Source organism: Achroia grisella, unplaced genomic scaffold (genome assembly GCF_030625045.1).
Source record: "Achroia grisella isolate CSIRO2021 unplaced genomic scaffold, CSIRO_AGI_Agris_v1 utg146, whole genome shotgun sequence".
In the NCBI taxonomy this organism is placed as follows: domain Eukaryota; kingdom Metazoa; phylum Arthropoda; class Insecta; order Lepidoptera; family Pyralidae; genus Achroia; species Achroia grisella.
Window position 1 is genome coordinate 292,199 of NW_026712636.1, and position 22,134 is coordinate 314,332.

A 22,134-nucleotide genomic window follows, 5' to 3' on the forward strand; every position below is an offset into this window, starting at 1 on the left:
GTAGACGCAGTCAGAATAAAATACAGTAGAAAACAATATAATATTAATGAAAAAGGTTGTCTAAACTTATGTACCAAATGTAATTACAATTCAAACATCCAATATTAACAATGAAGCCTTTTGAGTGGCATTATACCATTGAGAAAATTGGAATATCCGGCTTTTTAATTAAATTCTGCCATTGTCTTCGTTGTCAGTTCTCTTATGACAGATCAGAGTAATATGATATTTAGAATTTAAACTGAATGTATCTCAGCTGTAAAGGCTGTAATACTATAAGGTATTTGGAGGCATATTTGTGGTATTTCGATTTTATACTTGCGTAAGCTTACAAAGAAGCTTTATAACTATTTTGTCGCTAGAAACAAATTGAAACTACCATTGGAATGTTACTTGAAGTATCTATTATTTTATATAGATTAGTAGTAATATACATTAGTAATAGATATAGCCCGATACATGATTTATATATTATAGATATTTTGTGCTGTAACTAGTAATGGAAAATAAAACATATAGTCCAAAAATGAATGTTACTTAATGTTTGTTTGTTGTTCCGACGAGGTTGATTCCTACATGTATGTAAGTCAACTACATGGGTACCTCTTCTTCGCCTATTTCTTTTGCCAATTCGTTTGCTGTAAAATGTGTGTGATATATGTATTTATGATGTGTAACACAGATGCCTTGTAATTTATATTATTTATTTAATTATTACAATAAACTAAACATATTTTAACTGAGATCTAACAACTGGATATAATCGACGTAAGTAATTTTTATTACATACATGCACTTTGCCACCACATAATGTGTTTCGGTTGTAGGATGCGATTAGGTAGAGAAATTATAGGAAAAGAGTATGCCATTTTAGTACTCCGAAATGGTAATACATGAGTGTTACCATGATCTATGTCATAGGGTATTTTCTATCCGACGTATCAACAGCTTCTTTTAAATTCAAGTTACATAAAAAAAAATATCACTAAATCATAGAATGATATCGTTGTTAAATAATAAAATCTTAGTTATAAAAACTATTAAGTCATTCATCTAGATTGACAAATTTTTAATATTAATGTTTTGTCACATTCTTTACATTAAAAAGGCAGCATAAAATAAAAGGACAGGGTAATTACATAACTAAATAATAATGGTAATAATTTGTAGCATAGTTATAGTTAATTTATCATCTGCGCTGTTTACTGAACTGTTACTTAATGACAGCAACCGGTACCGATGTGTTAATAGTTAAGTTAGAATTCCATTCTGTATACAGGCAGTCAGTTCAGGAATGATATTCCGTTAGCGTTTTATCAACTCATTTCACTCATCGCTTCACTCAAGGCACTCGTATCCAATTGCAAATATAAAGTTTATTAAGCTATTGAGTTATATGTATATTTCTAAAAGAAAATCACTAGTGCTTATTATACCTCCATTTCGCTCTCGAGCGTGTGGCACTGCTGTCGCTATCGAGTTTTACAGTATACCAATTCCGGATTCCGTTTTCGAATTCGTAAGTGATGCTTACAGAATCGGTCTACAGGAATGACCGCACTCAACGTTAATGATCGACACCCGAACGATAGCTGTGAGCGGTTTCCCTTGTTTTGAGTACAACTATTTTCGCATCGTTGGATACGCGGATACATATAAAGTAATATATTAATAGAACTTACATTAATATATTGTAATAGTCATTACCAAAAAATAATAATTAAATAATTATACGCGTATTTAGGACATGAAAAATACAGACAACAATCGTATTATTAAAAAACTGTTTGTCAGAAGCACCATAAAAATATTAAAAAAAGAAGAATTAACAATCGATTTACTTAGGAATAAGTACTAGACAACATATATAAAAATACAGACGTATTGACAACCGCCACCTTTTTTTCCAAGTAGATAAAAGGGTAGGTAGATAGATAAACAAAAGTAAGTTTAAGAGTGACAGGTGAAATATATGATGAAGATGTAACCTGTCTGTAGATGAACGAATTGTTTTGACATAATATTAAAATCTTTATTCTTTATGTTCTCACTTCCAGTTTTTGGACAGCAGCGGGGCACAAGATGGCGGCTTATGAACAGTGGTTCGGACAAAAAAAAGGCATTATACGAACAGACCTCGAACGCAACGGATGAGTCGTGCGCGTGTCTTTAATATTTTAATATATGTAAAATTAGAAAAAAAGACGTACATTGTCACATTATAGTGTTCATCTTTAGCCTTTTTATATATCTTTATACAAGAGTAGGTAGTTACCTACTCTCGCATAATATGCATTGATCTTTGTCAAAGAAATTACAAAGTTCCAGATCAATAGCTACGATACGGATCCACTCCAGCACCCATGTCACATTATTTATTCATTATCTCTAATGTTAAGAAACTCTAAAGCGTCGGGGATTTTATATAAGCTACATTAATATAAAACACGTACCAGACAAACTCAATGAGTGTATGATATTTGAAGCGTAATGACTTTATGTTGTACGAATCCTTATTAAAATTTCTTATTAAAATTAATATATAAAAATAAATATTTGTTTGTTTGTTCGTATTTTAACCCCTGCCATATTATGGCGTATTTTATGACGACTTCGGTAGTCTAGTGGTGTAGCACACCGCCTTACTTCTGATGGTCGTGGGTTCGATTCCTCTCTGGGTATTTTCTATGTCTAATACTTTTGTATTTACGAAGAAAAAAATATATATTTGTGTCAGTTATCTAGTGTATACTATAACACAAACTTAGCTAGCTTAACTTGGGGTCTAGATGGTGCTCTGTGAATTGTCCTGAAATTGTTATTATTATTATACTATTAGTAAATAAAATATCAAGTTATTACTTGCACTGTAATGAAAGCAAACTGCAATTAACTTACATAAATAAAATTTAGAACTCTATTATTTGAATTCTTACACTTGGGTAATATATATTCAAATATTAACATATATAAAACTAGCTGATAGCTGCGACTTCGTTTGATTTTTTTATAAAAATGATAGCTTTTGTCCGTCTCCCTTGTAGAATCATAGAATATACGCGTCCAATTTCTTTAAGATCTTTTTAGCAACTTATTCGTAAAAATGTAACAAACAGATAAGCAGTTAGTTATTCATATTAGTATGAATGCTCGAAAAGAGTTTTCTATTGTTGTAACGACGAAACTAATTTCGCGCGAACAATGCAGCAGGAAACAACTAGTATAATACAACAAAGTTATGCCATTTTGATCTCATATGTGGAATTAATTTCCTTTGTAAAAGGAAACTTTTCTATAACCAGGTTGAGAGTTGTTTGAATATGATAGATGGATACTGTATGTTATATAATAATATGATGGCAGAAAATTGTTTTAATTGAAATTTAACATTCAAATAAGAAATTTGAGAGACACGAGAGAAACGAACATTAACCACGTTCATAGAGTGATCATTATTAATAATAATTTTAATAACAACAACGTACCGTCTCGACTCTTATCCCAGTTGGGGTAGTCAGATGGCATATTATCAAGTGCCGATATTGTAAATGCACCACTTGACACGCCCAATTGCCCATTTAGCTGTGTATTTAAATGCTAACAAAGGGTTTGGTGTCTATCCTATTCGTACTTAGGATACTTTCCATTCGTTACTTAGGATTCGTACTTACTGACTTGAAATCTCTACACCACCATTTTGTCAACGTCGGATACGATTTACTCATAAGAAAAATCAATACTAATATGTCATCTAATTAATTTTTTAATTTAATTTAATTTTTTAAAGTAACTGCTTTAATGTTAGACCATACTTATTGTTACAAGGTTGTTAACGATTCATTCGAAGTCCGATGGCGATCTAGTAGAATCTAATCATGTTAATTATTAAATGTACATTTGTTCTTAAAGAACTATTAATGTAAATATTAATAGTTTTTTAAAACTATATGTGTGACTGTAATGATAACATTTTTCGCGCAAGTTTCGCTATAATCTGGGAGCGTTCTTACTTAAATTTCTGTATGTAGTTATAATTTAAAATACTAGTATTTATTGTGAGCATATAAAATTATAACATGAGTTCTAATACATACGTATATTAAAATAGTAAAAAATACAGAAAAGAAAGATATGTAATGAGGCGGTATTATCGCTAATTGGGCCTCTTACAGACGAGTTTTGATGAATAATACTTGATATACTCAAGTATTATTCATCAAAACTCGTAACAAACAAAATAATTTATTTCAGTAATAGATACAAAAGTCAATTAGCATACGTTGCTCTCGTTATCAGTCGATAAGAAGCTTATGTTGCTTAATACTCTTATATTCAGGGCTGCTCGCCTGTAACATTTTTTTAAACAAGTGGACTGGCGTATAAGTTTTCAGCCCGTCTGACGGAAAGTGGTATCAGTCATAGGTAACATTGTTTTAAGATTTTCTATGTAACTTGATTAGTAATCAAGATGATTTCCAACCTTATGGTAGGTGCCAACCGCTTATACACATGAATAGCATTTCGGACATCATTTTATCATTAAACGCACGTGATACTCCATGAGCTGTTACTCCGGAAGACTAAGATGTCGAAACACAGTTAATAAAGCAAGCTGCTTAGAGACTAAAATGGTGGAAACAGAGGAATATCTACTCTACTCACAGATCTAATAATAGTTGGCAATTCTTTTGTGACTGAATTTATAAATTTCAAAATAAAATAAACTCACGTTAACGACTTTGTAGAAAGTCTACTTCGGTAAACTTTCTCTAAGTTTAAACTATTGAAATTAGAGAATAGTAAATTGTGCGCCGATGTTAGAATTGGTCTCAGAATTACAACTAGAGTAGAGAACCCAATACCCATAGGAATAGAGATTTACGAGGATTAGGGGACCGTGAGACAATAATGGAAATGGCCGACGACGGTATATTTCTTGTTAATTTAGTCTCGACCGCAGCCGTGTGAGACTTGTTCCCTGTTTGAGAGCAAAATCAAGTAAGGACGTAGATATAGGGACGTAGTAGTTCGTACTTTTTGCCAGGTCAAAAAGAAACTCTACTACTGAATGTAAATGTACATTATTCAAACTCAGGACCCTATAGGACGTTTTTCTATATATTTATTACGCTTTCAGTTGTAATCTTAAGACTAAAATTATTTTTATTAATTTAAAATTAAAATTAAAGTATTGTAATTTAGTAATTAAGGTGTTATAATTTTAAACTTATAAATAAATTTTAATGTGCGTGTGTGCATATAATAAATAAGTTAAATATTATATCTAGTATCTGACGTTCTGGTGACTTAATTGACAAAATAATCGCTTTAAAAATACTTATAATAGATATTACTGAATGATTGCTATTAATCTAATAAACATCTGTAAGATATAGATTTTCTTACTAAAGTTGAAAATCAACTCACATACCCGTACTTTATGTACACATGTTCAATACTATGAATTCTACCTTTAACATTCCTGCTACGATCTTTTGGAACAAAGAATCTTCAATGCCTGCTCTGTCTGAAATTCACAACAAAATTCCTTGCTTTCAAGAATTTTTCCCGAGAACAAAACGAAATATCCATATTTTACCTTATATTTTGTAACTATTTAAAAGTATACTCAAATAATCTTAAATAGTTATTATATTCCTATATATACAGAGGAATGTGACCGAACGCTGTGCTGGACGTACATAAATTTATTATTTACTTTGCAATATTTTTAATCGGGAAAGACTGTACAGTCTTTAGCTTGGATACCTCTATTTCACCTATTTCAGCTACGCTATTTTGTAAGCCATGTTTCGGTGATAAGGTTAGGATAAGGATAAGGTAAGGATTTGTAAGAAATGACAATGATAATACATTATTTTCATACTCTTGGCAATGCAAGCCATCTTCGTCTTCCAGTTTGTCCATGCAAGAGTAATACGGGTGTCACATGATGTCGTGATATCCGCGGTAAATTCATATATACCAGAGACTCTCATGTTAGCTTGTTTGTTTAAATAACTAAAAATATATTTATAAGAATAGTGTTTTAAATTGAATGAATAATGAGATGACTGCGAACAGGAATGAATGGAAGAGAAAAACATGTTATGTCGACCCCAAATAAATGGAATATGGAAGAAGCAGATGATGATGAGTATTTCGAATTACTGTGCATTTAAAAGTTGACAGCAAGAGATCGCATTTATATAAATTATTTTTTATGATAATTGAGACTATGATGAAGTACCTAATTGTTGTAATGGACTGATGAGTGTACTATAAAATACAGAAAGTCAATTCTAGGGATGAACAGGTACGTGTATTGTTCATTTTTATAGAATTTATCCTAAATTTACCGGCTAAGGAAGAAAAATAATAAATATCTATGGATAATCTAAAACACTGGAGCTAGAACCTTCAAATAACGGATATAGATTCCATTAATATTGGCATCCACAAAGGATTTTCTGAAACTACGGAATGAGACGATAACTCGTTTAAGCGAGCAAAGCTCTGATAAATACTAGTAGTTGTGTAAATATGAATAAGTTTTCTTTCTTGAAGATACTGATACAGTTATTGGATATATGGTAGATGTCTACTCAATACAAAATCTTTTTAGCACATTTTACTCATCTCCTTTATCTTTTTCTTTTTATATATATTATAACAAAATCGTAAAAACGAGGAAAAAACTGTCTGTTTGTTTATTTATCTTTCTTTACTTGTGGTAAGTTCAAATAATAAGGATTCATGTGAAAATGTCTGGAGCAATTACTATGAAATTTTTACAGAAAATGTTATTAAATATTGGTTAACATACAGGCTAATGAAAGTGAAGTAAATATATTCACAATCTTAATTATTTCACATGGGTGTAAAATAATTTCGTCAATATTTTCAATAAGCTAAGCTATTTAATAAATTAATAAAACATTAGATGGCGTTGTATAGATGCTTTATTAATTATTGTTTAAGATTATCGCCAAAAAATGGCTTCTATAAAAATACTCGCACACGAAATCGCGGGCAAAAGTAGTGAACATAATAGAACTCATTGTTATTTTAAAGGCATAGTGCACAAACTGCTATAGATTTCATGGAATGCGTATGATATGAGGTCGCGGTAGATGATGAGTACGAGGTTTGACTTTATATTATAGTGAGACTCAGGGCAGTGTAGATGGTAAGGGACGTGAATATTTACGTATTAACTAAAATGGAACATCAGTCCTAATTTAAATTTAATTTCTCTTAACTATTTGAAAAAAAGGATAATTATTTTTAAGTGAGAATATCTAAAACATAGAGTATATATTCTTAAAAAAAAACAAATTATTTTTTTATTACTCTGAAAAGATGTAAACGGTAGGCCCTTCTTCATATAATTGTCCGTTTTTCGAAAACAGGAAGTGGGTTCTTTTTGGACGGTTCCGTTCAAAACGGTATCACGTTAAGTATATTACACCATTTTATATACACTTGTGAGGCGATACAGAGAAATAAGAATTGATATCATTACATTTACATATAACATTTTATAATGTTACTCGGAGCCTTATGAATACGATTACAAATTAAAAATACACCATACAAAGTACAAACATAGTGGCGAGAAAAATAGTTGTCGTTGCAAATGGAATAAGTACGAGTATATATATTTATATATAAAGATAAGTCTAAACTTTAGTAACTATTACTAGGCAGTCCAAGTGTTTGTTTGTTCAGTAATTTGTAAAATTTGATACACAGACAAAGGGTTTAGTAGAACAGTTGGTTTGATCTAAGTGTATATGTTTGTTAAGAAAGCCTAACATGTGGTGAGTGTCATACGAACTGTTGGATTAAGATTGTTGATTCTCTAAAATTAGTATTTACCATATACAAAGTATAAATCAGAGAGTCTAGTATATTAAATATACTAGATAAGTTTAAATGAAAAACTCGATTATCTATGCCAACAAAATGAAACGTGAGTGCTTAGATTGGTACAATACAGTCGGTTACATGCCAGCTCGTCTAAATGTGGCTAACGTTCCGATTTCTATATTTGCCACTACACTGCCTAATCAAATTGATAAAATTTATAATATATCTATGAAACGAACTATAAACGTTTTTAAAATCGGTAGCAATATAAGAGCAGAGCAGTGCCATCCATCGCAACTATTATTATTATAACCGTTCTTAACGATTTACCTCACACGGCATAATCACTGTTCCAAACTGTTTTAGGACTTTGTGTATAAGATTTAATAATATTTATTATTAAAGAATATTATATATCTCAATATGTTCGTAATATATCTATTTTATATCATTACTGTATTAACCGTAATACGAAATACAAGAAAGAAATAATACCATTTTTGAAATATTACGGAGTTTTTAGTGGCACAAAGGAAATAAGACAAAATACGTAATAACCTGGTGGATTAATAGGATTATACCAAAATAAAAACTTGATATTGGTATATAAATATAAGAAGATGCATGTACAATACTTTACTAGTCAGTCTTCATAATATCATATTAATAATTATTAATTAATAATATCATATCAGGTTGCACACAAAAATATACAACAAAATTACTACGTTGTTTGCTGGACGATTCCTCGCACGAATCAAACAATAGTATTAAAGAATATGATTGTTTGTATCGATCCAGGTGTTGTCTATGTATATTATGTAAGTATCTACAAAAAAATAAGTATTTACATCAGTTGTTTAGTACCTATACCACAAGGTCTGTTTATCTTGGCACTAGATAGAGCTGTGTAGATTGTTCTGGGGTTTTATTTATTTATTTATTACACGAAAATAATATTTACGATACGAATGAAATGTGGTTCTAAATAATCTTCATACACTCTGTACTACATTATGCTAATTGAATTCAGTTGTTTACGAGAGGGTTGTGAGGTCGCTCCCATTATTACTGGCTAGTCAATTACACCACCTGTAAACATTCCACAGCCCTCCCTTTAACAATACCTTGCCGTTTTTAATTCAAGCTACACCCTTGACTAACTCTCTGTTCCACCACCAAGATTTAACTTTGAGATATTTCACAATTTAATTTTGATAATTATTATGTAATTAGAAATATTGAATATATCTAAATTGAAATAGATATTGTTTCTATGGAGGGAAATAACATATCGTTCATGGATCTGCTCATTATCATTAAACGATCCTACCTACGTAGATGCTAACAATACATAATTAAGATCTGATTACACAAAAAACCAATGCCAGTTATGAAAAAAATATTTACCAACAGAAGGGATTAAAACCGGTCGATCGTAAAAAGGTCATCAAAAACTGTTCAGAATTAGCAAAGTAATACCACAGATAATATAATATTACATAGTAATACATAAAACCTAATATAAAAAAAGTAATTTATAATTCCTATCATGAATTGTTAATGATAAAAGCATGGACTTTTTGAAGTCTGTTAAAAAGATAAACAAAAATATTTAATTCACATCACTGGCGTCAACTTTTATTGTTTTTGTATGTAGTGCTTTAAAATTATACAATAAATATATTTTTCAATTTATTATTCTACTTATGTATCTGATTTCAATGCTTATATTTCGGTAGACACTATACATATATGTACTTTCAAATAGCTAAACTGCATTCATTGTTTACCATTTTAATTTCTAGGTATGGAAACTGTATGCATGATGTTATAAATTTAACAAGTTTTGGACGTTTTATAAAAAAATAATCAATATTATATTGTTTTATTTCGATCGAAAATAGCAAAAACAACGATATTATTAGTGTAGTGTGTATTTACGAAAGACGACGCTAGCCACTATCTAGTCGACCAAAAACTTATAAACCACTTGTTATATGTATTAAAAAAACTTACATTCAATTCAAGAAATGCTAAAACAAGATACAGGAAGATCACTAGCCCAAGTGACGATACGACTATCAATGTTGCTGGGAAAACTAACTCTATTAAACTATCAAAGTAACTAATAATTAATCTCAGATCATAACTTTGTTCGATGCCGTCTTAGGGTCATGGTCAATATGGAAACACACCTAACCTTTCAGTAGATACTTAATATTTAGCTGAATTTGTTCTCATATAAAGAATAGGTAGATCACTACTCCTTTTCATCCTCTGGATATTGTAAGTGATGACTAGGGATATAAAGTACAAAAATAACTCACACCAAGTCCAATGTGAACATTGATAAGTAAAGGTTAAAATGATAAGAATAACAATTTAAATCTTAGTAATATTATTGAATTTTTTTTTTATAGATTCCATTATCATTTAGTGAACGAAAACACAGTTTACAATTTGCTATTTAATTTTCGTGTCATACTTGGTATAATGCTACCAGAGGCAAGAAAATTCAAGGTTACTAGGTAAGCTGTTCTTATTTTAATGTTAATATTAACAATTTTAATGTTAACATTAATAAACTTTCAATGTTATCGTTTTACAAATAATTTAAGTTATTCATCCCAGTTCGCAATGGAATATTACAAAATACCATCTCCGACATTGCTACGCTTTTGATAATTCCTTTTGTGTAAAGTTTAGGTAATCCCATGTTGATACCATACTTAATTAATCTCAATATAATTAGCTATTTCCAGTACAATGACATCTTCAATTGTGCCTTATGAATTTTTATTTTATTGTACAATAAACTGTTATTTTACCTTAACTTGAAAGGAATTTCATATTTTGCATAACCCCTCGGCAGCAATATAAAGCACGTCAGTGTACCGTTAATTTAATATTCTATTTAATTAAATTCCATAAATTTAATTCCGTTATAAACTGCTCTGTCGTAAGGATGAGATTGGGTACATTCCAGGGAAGTCAATATCTATAGACACCTAAATGTGTCAGCGATTGTATCTCTTGCACAGTTAAATAAATATTAAAATCAATAAGATATGGTATTAGAATTTTAAGCAAATTAGAAGTACTTGGTAAATACTGAAAAACTGGTAAATAACTTCGAGGTGTAGTAAAAGGCTAAAGTCAAATTTGAATTGGTTGATGGATATAGAGGAAGCGAAAGAGATCTATTTAAATTTTGGCATTCCAATATTTTGTCTACTGGAGATAGACATAACATATGACAGTATAGCTACGTATGTAATATTGATTTATTTTTCTCTTTACTATTTATATTTGTATGTATAAGCGGAGAAGATTAGTTATTTTTCTTAAATGTTGTTGTATACTGTTCTGAAATTAGTAATTTATTTTGTTGTCAACATTAGATTAAGTTGAAACTTAATGTAGTATCTGTAAGATAATAATATAGTAGATATTATTAAAATAAGTATATAATATATCAAATTTTATAATGGGGTTGAAATTATGATGGCTGAAGCCGAGGTTCAAATCCGTAACGGTGACCTCAGACTAAAGTCGTATTCATCAGGCAGGAGGCCTTCAGGCCTTCAGCCGCTTTATGAAGTCTAAGTACAAGTATAAAGTTTTTAGTAAAAAAATATAAAGCTATCAAAACATACACATTTAACTAAACATTTTTGTACTCAATTTAGTATTGAGTCGTTGAAATATAATATGTAATATTTGTTTTTCAAATGTCTATAATGCAGCTTAAAATAAACAAGCTGACAATATACCTAATAGAAACTACGAGTAGTATATATATATATATATATATATATATATCTTCAAACATTGACATGAACAACACGGCGGGGAACTCGGAAAAAGTTGCGCCACCTGTGGAAACTCTCACGCACTGAATTTATTCTATATTTCCAATATTTTATCAACTTACCTGAACTGATCTCTGGCATTAAGGGTCTCTTGTTTAATAGACAATATAACAGGGCCCAGGTCTTCATCGTTAGTGAAATAGTTCCAATGCTCAGTTCCGTAGAAGTACTTCTCGTAAGTCTCTTGTTCAACGGAGGTGAGTTCGAAGCCACCAGATCTCTCCCATTGTTCCTCAATGACAGTTTTTTTCTTCGGAGTGCTACCCCCGTTGTCGCTACTATCCTCTGCAGCCTCGTCCAGGGAACCGGATCTTCTATGACGATCTGAAAAAAATACTATATAGAAACTACTATATATAAAAACTCTTGCTTGTTTTAGTTTTGTTGTATCTACTTAATATAGAGTTTTTTACTGAGGTGGCCTTTGTACAAGTTATTTGCGTAGGTACAGTATACGTTTTTATTATATCGCAAGTTTAATATAATAATTAATTAACACAAAAACTATAAACTTTAGGTACGTCTGTTTCACCTATTTCAGCCCTCAAGCAGATACCCCTGTTAGATATTTCGGTTGACTGGTGAGACAAGGCAGTGAAATAACTGGATACGGAGGCCTGACATCTTAATCCACTGGAATGGGAACACATAATTGTTATTGTGAGTATCACATATTAATGCGATGTCTGTAGTACCGTACATGTATATAGGTAACGGTTGCTATATACCATCAGGTGGACAATTGATTTGTTTGTTATTCTAGCTATGTAAAAAAAGTCTTATATGCTGAAAAGTAGTAATACGATAAAACTTGTAATAAAAACATGTCTCAAATGCTAATTATATCCTATTCCGAAGCTATGGAACAATATTAATATTAATAAAGTTAATCGGGTCTTACTAATAATTTCTCGTATTGGATAATATAGAGACGGTAGATGAAAAACTGCTCTCACCGACACTTAATCGTGATGCTCCAGTCAGTTTGTGACCACTGCTAGTGCAACCTAATTGTAACGTTGAGATATGTAAATAAACTTTATTTATAATATTTTGCTACACTACTGTAATAGGCTAAGACCTGTAAAAATAGCTGAAAGTGTGGAAATAAAATAAAAATAAAATTTATTTTAGGACCCGATAACTAAATATATTGGCAATATACTAAACAAGTATAAAAAATATTTATTCCTGAAATTGAAATTGAATTGAATTGCTAAATGAAATCAAAATAATTTTTTCTCTTAAAAATATCATACAAACATAGATTGGATTTAATTGTTATTAAATTGTTAAATGTTTTGGCTTGATAAATTATTAAATTGTATTTAATGATTTGATTTCCCGCGTTTTCTGCATAAAAACTGAGATGGATACATTTGATATGTGTTATTTGCTTAAAAAATAAACAATGTTCTCCTAATAAAATATGTGAAATCGTGTTTGCCTATGTGAATCTCAATTCGAGGCGAGATGTCAGCAACATCGCCCATTACAACTCCATCATATGAATAAAAGAACGAATGGGTTGTACGTAAATGAGAGGAAAAATCATAAAGCACACGTCTAATGTCTCGCGATTCATATTTGACGATGTAAGCATTTGGGCGTTATTATTTTACAGAGCCGAGAAGGCGGCAAATCTCATTTTTAATTCCCACAATGCGAAGTCACCGTAATCGGATTACTTGCGACAATTCCTGCGCTGCGAGATAATACCGAAAATTATAAACAATATACATTTATTGTAATCCCAGTTTCACCATTACAGGTAGATATGGGATTAGAAGATTTTAATGGCAGACATTTTATGACATGTGGTATTGGCGGTGGATTAGCAGGGAGGCGCCCTGTGTCACAATATACTTAGAGTAGCTTTTACCCACGACTTCATCTGCTATCTTACTAATATTATAAACGTGAAAGTTTGTCTGTGTAGGTGGATGGATGGATGTTTCTTACATTTTCACACAAACACTTCTGAATTGATTTTAATGAAACTTTATAATAATATAGCTTATACATCAGAATAATACATAGGCTATAAATTTTAGGCGGATGAAACCGGGAGCTCACAAGTTTGGAGATGAAACATAGCCAATGTGCTTCGTCGTGATGCAATCTCTATTCACGGCTTTAAGAACCATTCTAACAACAAATGGTTAAAAAATTATTAATAAATAATAATAATAAATTTCTTAAAAGATATATCTAAATTTACGTTTTTGGTAATAGGGTTTATTTATTTTTCTTCCACAAAACTTTAAACTTTAAAGAGTACAATTTAATTATGGAGACGGGAAATTTAACATTAACTCTAATTAACTGCTAGAGAGTGTCTGTACAATACTGATTAGAGATTACCAAGCTTCAAACTCTCGACCTTTTTAAAACCGACTTTAAAACGAAGGAGGTTCTAAGTTTATCTTTGTATTTTAGGGAATACTAGCAATTATAAACTCCGTTTGCATTTTCAAGATAATATATCTATTAGCTTGAAAATGGACTATCGTCCATGTGCATCTTAGTGATGTCATCTTTGTTCACGTCAAATTTCATTAAGTTTTATTTAAGTATATTATATTCATCAATGTTCACAATATAGATAGTGATGTTCACTAATTTTGCACAAACTTTGATGCTTATGAATTGGTAGGATTTACTCTCATTATAAATAAATTACGTTGATTTGAATTAAGTTTTTTATAAAGATATAAAACTAAACCTACATTTTAAAAACGATAAAAAAATAAAAACATTTTCTACATAAAACTATTTTTGGAAATGCTAGCTCAGTACTTGATGAAGGTTATATGTTGTCAAAGATCATTTCGCCGTTCTTTGTAAATTAAATAACGACCGTAACCTCTCTAGGTTATGCTAGTATAATTATTGTCTGTTGACGATATAACTAATACCAATGCAAAACTATATGTACTCCTTAAATTAATATGTTTTCTTGATTAAATTAACAAGTAAAGAGATAGTTTTAGTTCAGTGACACTCGTTGGGATCTATTACTACCAAAGAGGCTAAGGAATGTTTAGTTGGATCGACCCTTATATGGAAGACTGAGTTTCGGAATATGAAGGCACGTGAAGCCATAGAGCGCGATTGTTGACTCTAGATTATGATCGTTAAAGTCAAGTTCTTGAGATTGAAAACCGACTGGGAGGCATTACAATAATGTTCAGTATAGTCACACATTAAAAACTTTGTAATAATATACATATACCATGTATACTTATAAGAAATTGTTATTGTATATATGTTATAGACGGCAGGAGAATGTGAATAGGAGAGTGTGATTTAGTGGTTCATTACTATGACTTGTGGACGCTGAAGTGTGTCCGAAACTGGTTGATACCTAAAATTCTGTTTCACATATTTGTATTTCTAAATAACTTTTTGATTGTCGAAACGATGATTACATACCAATTTACGGCGGCGCGGCGGCGGTACGATTGCCCTTTTGAATCATGGAGTCAAAACACATACTGCAATTATTTGGGAATAGCAAGTGTTAGTATGGGCAGTATTAACTAAATAGATAATGTATTTAAAGGTATTTATAGAAATAAAAACGTATATAGAATACAACAAATTAGCAAACAATTTGTAATGCAACAAAACAGTATTTTTGCAGAAAAAGTATTTTAATAGTCTATTTTATTTTCCCGTATGTGCCACAGATTCATAACATTGCACGACGCTCAGCCACAGATGAGGGTATCATAGCTGTATGCTCTTTTAATACTTAGCATCAATATTAGTTGCATATTTTCAACTGAACGTCTACATCAACAGATGAAAATGACTACCACATCTAGTATTATAGTCGTGAAGCTATATTATCAATAATAATAGGAGAATTATATTAAATATTATTGAAATATTCAAGAAATTAGAATATGGTTGAAAAAACCGTTTCGAAATTTATTCAAACGCAATAATTCTATTGGATTATGAATTCCATATTTAAATATTAAAATGAAGAATGTAACCTAAGTATGCTTTCAGAAGAAGGGCACCTGTACCTACAAGTTCTTCAAAATCAATAGTAAAATTAAAAGGAATGATATTTAAGTACTTGTTATTAATTAAATTCTCCTTGGAAATTACGTGGAATTTAATGTTGATATTACTCTACAGATATGAATAGAGTGTACTTAGTTTAGGTTCCTCGATCAATATAATTATACTTTCTGACTTATGTAATTATGCAATTATAAATAGACTGTCTATTTCTCGTGATGGCACTCGCACAACCCGATATAACCGGTGTTCATGGAGTTTAAACTTGAAAAATAGTTTAATTTCTATTGAATGCCTTATAACATTAATATTTTTTATACATGACAGTTTTCTTTATTTCAACTTTTTTGATATTTTGTACCTGTAATATTACCATTCTCTACTAGGTAACCTCTAGAATCGCAGGGAAAAAAAATTAATATATCTATGAGTACATATAATGTCTCATACATCTAATAAAATATTACATACATTTTAAACAAAACTACACATGATGTATATATGAGATATGAGTATAAATAAGGTGATAATGTAGTTAATTAATTTGGTAACAATTTTTGCATTTAGCTATGTAAATGAGATGCATATTCTGTATTAAGTAGGAATTTTGTAATATTTTATTACATACAATGACAATATTGGGCACATTTGATTCACCAATTAATACTTTAAATAGAAGACATAGATAAAGTCACTACTATACACTAGTATCTCTCTCTCTCTTAATAAATTCATACTGCTAAATTGGTGTTGTGTACGCTGCTTTATAATAATACAATTTAAATCAACAATTTGCTACCATAAAGGAGCTTGTCCAATGGTTCTCCATACATTCTGTACACGTTTTCAATTTATCGGATGGCATTGTTGCTATCTCTGTTTACGTGTGACGTTAGGGGCGGATTTTAATTAAATTTACACGGTATATCCATGTTAATTGGAAAACTATTCTTTAAGCTTACATGATCAGAACATGCTTGTTTATTCATATTTATGTTACTGAATTAAAAGTCAACACTAGCTGTATCTTTTCATAGAAAGTTATTCTATCTTAGTTAGATATCTTTTTACATAAAAGTATAAACATTCAAATATCACGAGATTTGTTCATTTCAAATAGTCATAATCAGATGTGTCTTAAAAAAAATTGACAAAAAGTCAACAGAGGAAAACGTAGAGCTGGGACTTTTTTTATTATTCTTGAAGAAATCATTAAAATTCATTCAGTTATGTGGAGAAAACACGGCAATATGCAATTACTATTTATTCTGTTTTTGTTTGTATAATCAGACCAAACTGCAGTTGACCCTATTTCTATCTTCGTAGAAATATATATAAGGTATATTCTACGAAGAATGCAAAAGGATGCAGGATGCAAAGGCATATGTGTGACATATGTACCATTTCAAAGTGACGTGTCTATTTCTCGGACAGTCAAGTTACTGAGAGATAGCAATTAAATTTTCAAATACCTATTCTGCAAAGGTTTGACGCCCGCATTTCCTCTTAAGTATACTTTATATGAGTGCATAATATAACGTAGCTACCTATAGGTATTATAAGACCGATAGATGGTGAAGGCGAGAAGTATGTTAATCTTCAGTCTTTAGTATATTTATATATATTTACATACTTATAAATGACCGTTAGTCAAATTATTTTTCTTCTAGAAACTACTTTACAATTAACTAGCACCTATGGTTTAGTTTACCGATTTGCATTTATAAACTTAAAATGAAAGAAGAAGGTGAAGGGTTAGATCTTATTCAAGTTAATTTTTGTACAAAAAACTACTTCCAATCACAACAAATTTCAAAATTGGACCAAAATGGTATTTATTACTTATTTTTAAACTCAGGCAAATTGCGAGTGTACGATAGTATTTACTATATTAATAAAATGTATCTATCGTGCAGGAAATTGAAAACATTTTCCCTTTGCGGATTTCAACTAATGTGATGAGTGACAGCCCTACTGAGTGCCGAGATCTCGGCGCCCGTCGTCGCGTCTCCGCCCTTGTCTCAGATTCCATTCAAAAGTCACGTCATAGTGGAAGATGACGTGATTCCGACGTGATACTGACGTGATACTGTTGTGGTACACTGACCCGGTAATCAATGCAGGAAAACTAAGAGGGAAATATCTAAATAGTGTGAGTGGTATAGCGATTTAGCACACCGCATTCCACTTTCCATGACCGCGGAATCGATTCTAGCACGATATAAATATTTATATTCATGAATATTTGTATTAATTTAGATAACTTTTGTCACAATATTTACAGATGGACATATTTGTAACTCTATGCATTGTAGTTTAAAATACTGCTTAATGGTCGCGGATTCTGTCCCTTCACAATACATATGTGTATTATTAAAATTAGTATTATTAATGGTTTTTATATTAAAGCACGAGTAAACATAAAAAAAACTACATATACATTCTCATAAATTCACTCAACATAACAGAAAATATTAATATCATTTGCGAAGATATTTTTTGGTACTATATATAAATACATAATGTATAATCTTATTACCTACATAAATAGGGTATTTACTCTATTTATGTAGGTAATAAGAATATGATCTTTGTTTACCCATGTAAAAAAGTAATATATGTATATAAATAAAAATATTATTAAATTGTATTTATCACGAAGGAAATTGAAGCGATCCCTTTAAGGCTTTCAATTACGGCGCGAGTGACAGCCCTAGTCGGTGGCCAAATCCCGGCGCCCGCCGTCGTGTCTCCTCTGTTATCTTGAATACCATTCAAAAGTCATGTCATAGTGAAAGATGACGTGATACTGTGAGGTACAGAGAGAGCACATCTTGATTCACATTTATCTGAATGCTTTTATTTTGTTTATTTGCTTCAGGCAACTTAACATTATTTATATAACAATATGGGCCCATATTATATATACCATAAGGACTAACACATACAAAAAACAATAAAATAACTTTATATTACATGTCTACAGTAATATTATAAAAAAAAGATTAGTATTTTTGTATGTCTGTAACGAATAAACTAAAAAACTACTGGAAATGTTTAAAATATTCTTCCATTTTTGAAATTGCTCCAGTTCCAATTCAATTACAATGCTGCATTATCTTCTGGTAACATTAACTACATATTATAACTTTAACTACTATTACTAGACTATACTAGTGATTACTACTAATATTTTAACCCAAGGTGTAAAAAAATGCCCAATTGCTAGTAATATAAGTATAACGTGATACACAAGTATTTTCTTTGTGTAACGTATAATTATGTATTTTTCTATATTATAGTGATATTTTTATTATTTTCCATGTAATATACAGTTGGGACTAGTATTTACATATATACGCCGAGCGGGCGTGGTTTTACCTAGTTATTAAATACCTATTAATTAAGAGTATATTAATTGAATTTTTGATTGATGGTTTGATTGGTCGAGTAGGTAGGTGGAGGTAGGCTCAAAATTATTAGGATAATAAAGTTTTTTTATATGTTTATGTTATGATGAGCGATGACATGTATCTATTTCGCGAATTAATCAATTTCATTGACTTATATAAACTTTCTTTGGGATACTATTGATTTTATATGATTCCTTATTATTTTATCTATGCTACTAAAGTAATCTATAATAATTGATTATAGTCACACTATGAACTACACTCAGAATGCTATTAGATGCTCTCAAGTATTTTGGTATATGGTTTTGATTCTAGTTCTTTTTTCATTTCTACTAATATGTTTAGCTTTACTTCACTAGACTTCTCGGGGCAGAAAGAAAACAATGTGCAATAGACGCACAACAAACGAACGAAAAAATTCTATATTTGGATAATGTTATTAATTTCCATTTATAAGTTGAGACTTAAAAGACGTTTATTTTAATAAACACGTAAATGATGTAAGCTACTGTAATTGACACTGATTTGATGTAAATTATTGTCTATTATTATTATTTATAAAAGAATAACTTAAGATTCCTTTTAGAGATATATATAAGTATTTTAAATTCTAAACGGTTTGTTTCTAGATACTTCTAGATACATAAGTGTAGTGTTGCGTTTTTAAACGGATTGATCAATAAAACATAGACGTTAGATTCGATGTAATGGTGGGCGGTTATGATGACACCATAAAACGAATATGACGGCTATAAACTGTCAAAAAGATATATAACATTCGTGTTATTTCGACTATGTCATGTCCAGTTGTATTGTGTTTTTATTTCCGGTTCTATTATGTATGCTGACGTCGGATTAAAGGGATAGGAATAATTATAAGTATAATCTTTAAGTCTTGTTTGGCCAAATTTAATTATCTTTCTATTATACTTACATCCTATTCGTTAATGATATAGAATCAAGGTAATATAAAGTTATGTTATATGTATATGTTGCGTTATGAAATGTACATACATCTAGACACAAGTTTAAATACAATTACAATACATTTATATGGATTGAAGACGATTTTCTGGATACAATAATGATTTTGTCTTTGAATTCATGTGACTCATATTTTGACGTACAAGTACCATAAAAAATGATAAATAGGCAAATATAAAAAAAAAGCTGATAATTATTTCAATATGATAACAACTAAATAGCATGTACATATATTATTGAACTAAACATTGAAGTGTAACAATATTCTTTATAAACAGGAGATAAATACATAAATACATTCATAAAAATCGAACGTATTTATTACTCTGTTGAAGGTGCTCTGTGAAATACATAATTTATTTAATAAGTATATGCTTACAAATGTTCATGTAAGATCCTATGTCAAAACAATTGTGCAGTTATATTCTACTAAACTTAGTAGAGCTCATATTATATACCTATACTGTACAACAAATTAATAGAATGAAATATTTTTAATTAGGGCCCGTATGTATATACGCTTAGATCAGTACAAAAGATATTGAAGAATATAAATGTGTGTATTGTACTGGAATCGAATCCGTGATCATCAGAAGATGACAGTGTGTTAAACTGCTACACCACCAAAGTCGTAAAATTTTCTTTACTCCTTACTTGCCTGTTTCTGTACTGTATATCGGTAACTCGGTTTTGACGAATCGGCCCGCGGCGTCAAATCCATCATCATGACTGACAGTATCAATATATTTACAAAACCATTTTGAGCAGATTGGATGTGAACGCAATCACACAAAGCAAAGCTTTACCTAATGTTTTCTCAAATGTATATGAAAAAATGTTCATATTCACAGCAAATCCGCTGAATACATTCTATTACATTAAATTTGGTTATATAAATATAGATACTACATATATATACTAATTTTTCGTACAATTTAACTCGGTTTAGTGGCAACCTACCAGAGGCTGCTACTATGTAAATGACTGATTAATAGTCTTTTGCACACAATACATGGAGGACTTAATGCCTAATGGTATTCTACGCCAGTCAACCGTCGGGATGATCAGAGATAACAAGGCCGTGCAATTTAATATTTGTAAACCAGATCGTGAGTTCAAACACTGCCGAAAACGAATAAAAAAATTTTGTAAGCCACTTCGGTGATTCTTAATCATAAATAAACTAAAGAACAATAAAATAATTAATTATATTTTGTTGCATTTTGTTTATGTTTATAATTTTGCACCGCCAACAATTATTCTCTGCACCACCTATGGTTGATTGGTAGAAAATGCCGCATGGTGTTAAGTCCGCCAAATGTACTGTACTATATATTATATTGTGTGCATTAAAGTTAAATAAATAAATAAAAAAAAAATATCTAATCTGTGAAGGTATATTATTATTATAGATTAAATTAAAAGAAAGCAGTCTTTGAATTCTAATCTAATATTAAAACTATTTAACACAACCCTGAAAATAATTCGTATTTTGAAATTTACCTTTTGCTTATGCATAGTGTATTTCTAATATATTTTTTATAAACGTGTTCATGAAATTGTACTGAGTCCACAATTTTTACTCTTTTAAACATAGCTATTGTATTTGTAAAACACTGCTGTGTTTTCATTTTTGTACCGCCTTTTTATAAATTTTTATTGTTTTGAAATGTTTAGTTGAGTTTTCTAAATTATTGACATTAGACATCGTTTTAGTATTCTAGAATACTAAAACGATGTCATTCAAAAGTGAACTACGACAGTGTGATAGAGCCGTTTATGAGATATATATATATATATATAATAGCAATACTTACTGTATATATTAGGTGTTAATGTACTGCATAAGGATATCAAGTTACATAACCATACCGAAATCAATGACTTAATAATACATGACTAGTGAATGTTGTAAGGTAAATAAATAAAGTGCAATTCTAAGATATCAATCACGT

At 30.2% G+C, this 22,134-nt stretch overlaps 1 protein-coding gene across 1 annotated transcript in view; it reads right to left on the reverse strand.

The window, feature by feature from the left end:
- Nucleotides 1–22,134, reverse strand: part of LOC131855610 (uncharacterized) — a 79,370-nt gene that overhangs the window by 15,303 nt on the left and 41,933 nt on the right. The window contains exon 7 of the mRNA XM_059206896.1: nt 11,810–12,071. Coding sequence (XP_059062879.1) covers nt 11,810–12,071 — 262 coding nt within the window. The remainder of the gene's footprint in view (nt 1–11,809; nt 12,072–22,134) is intronic.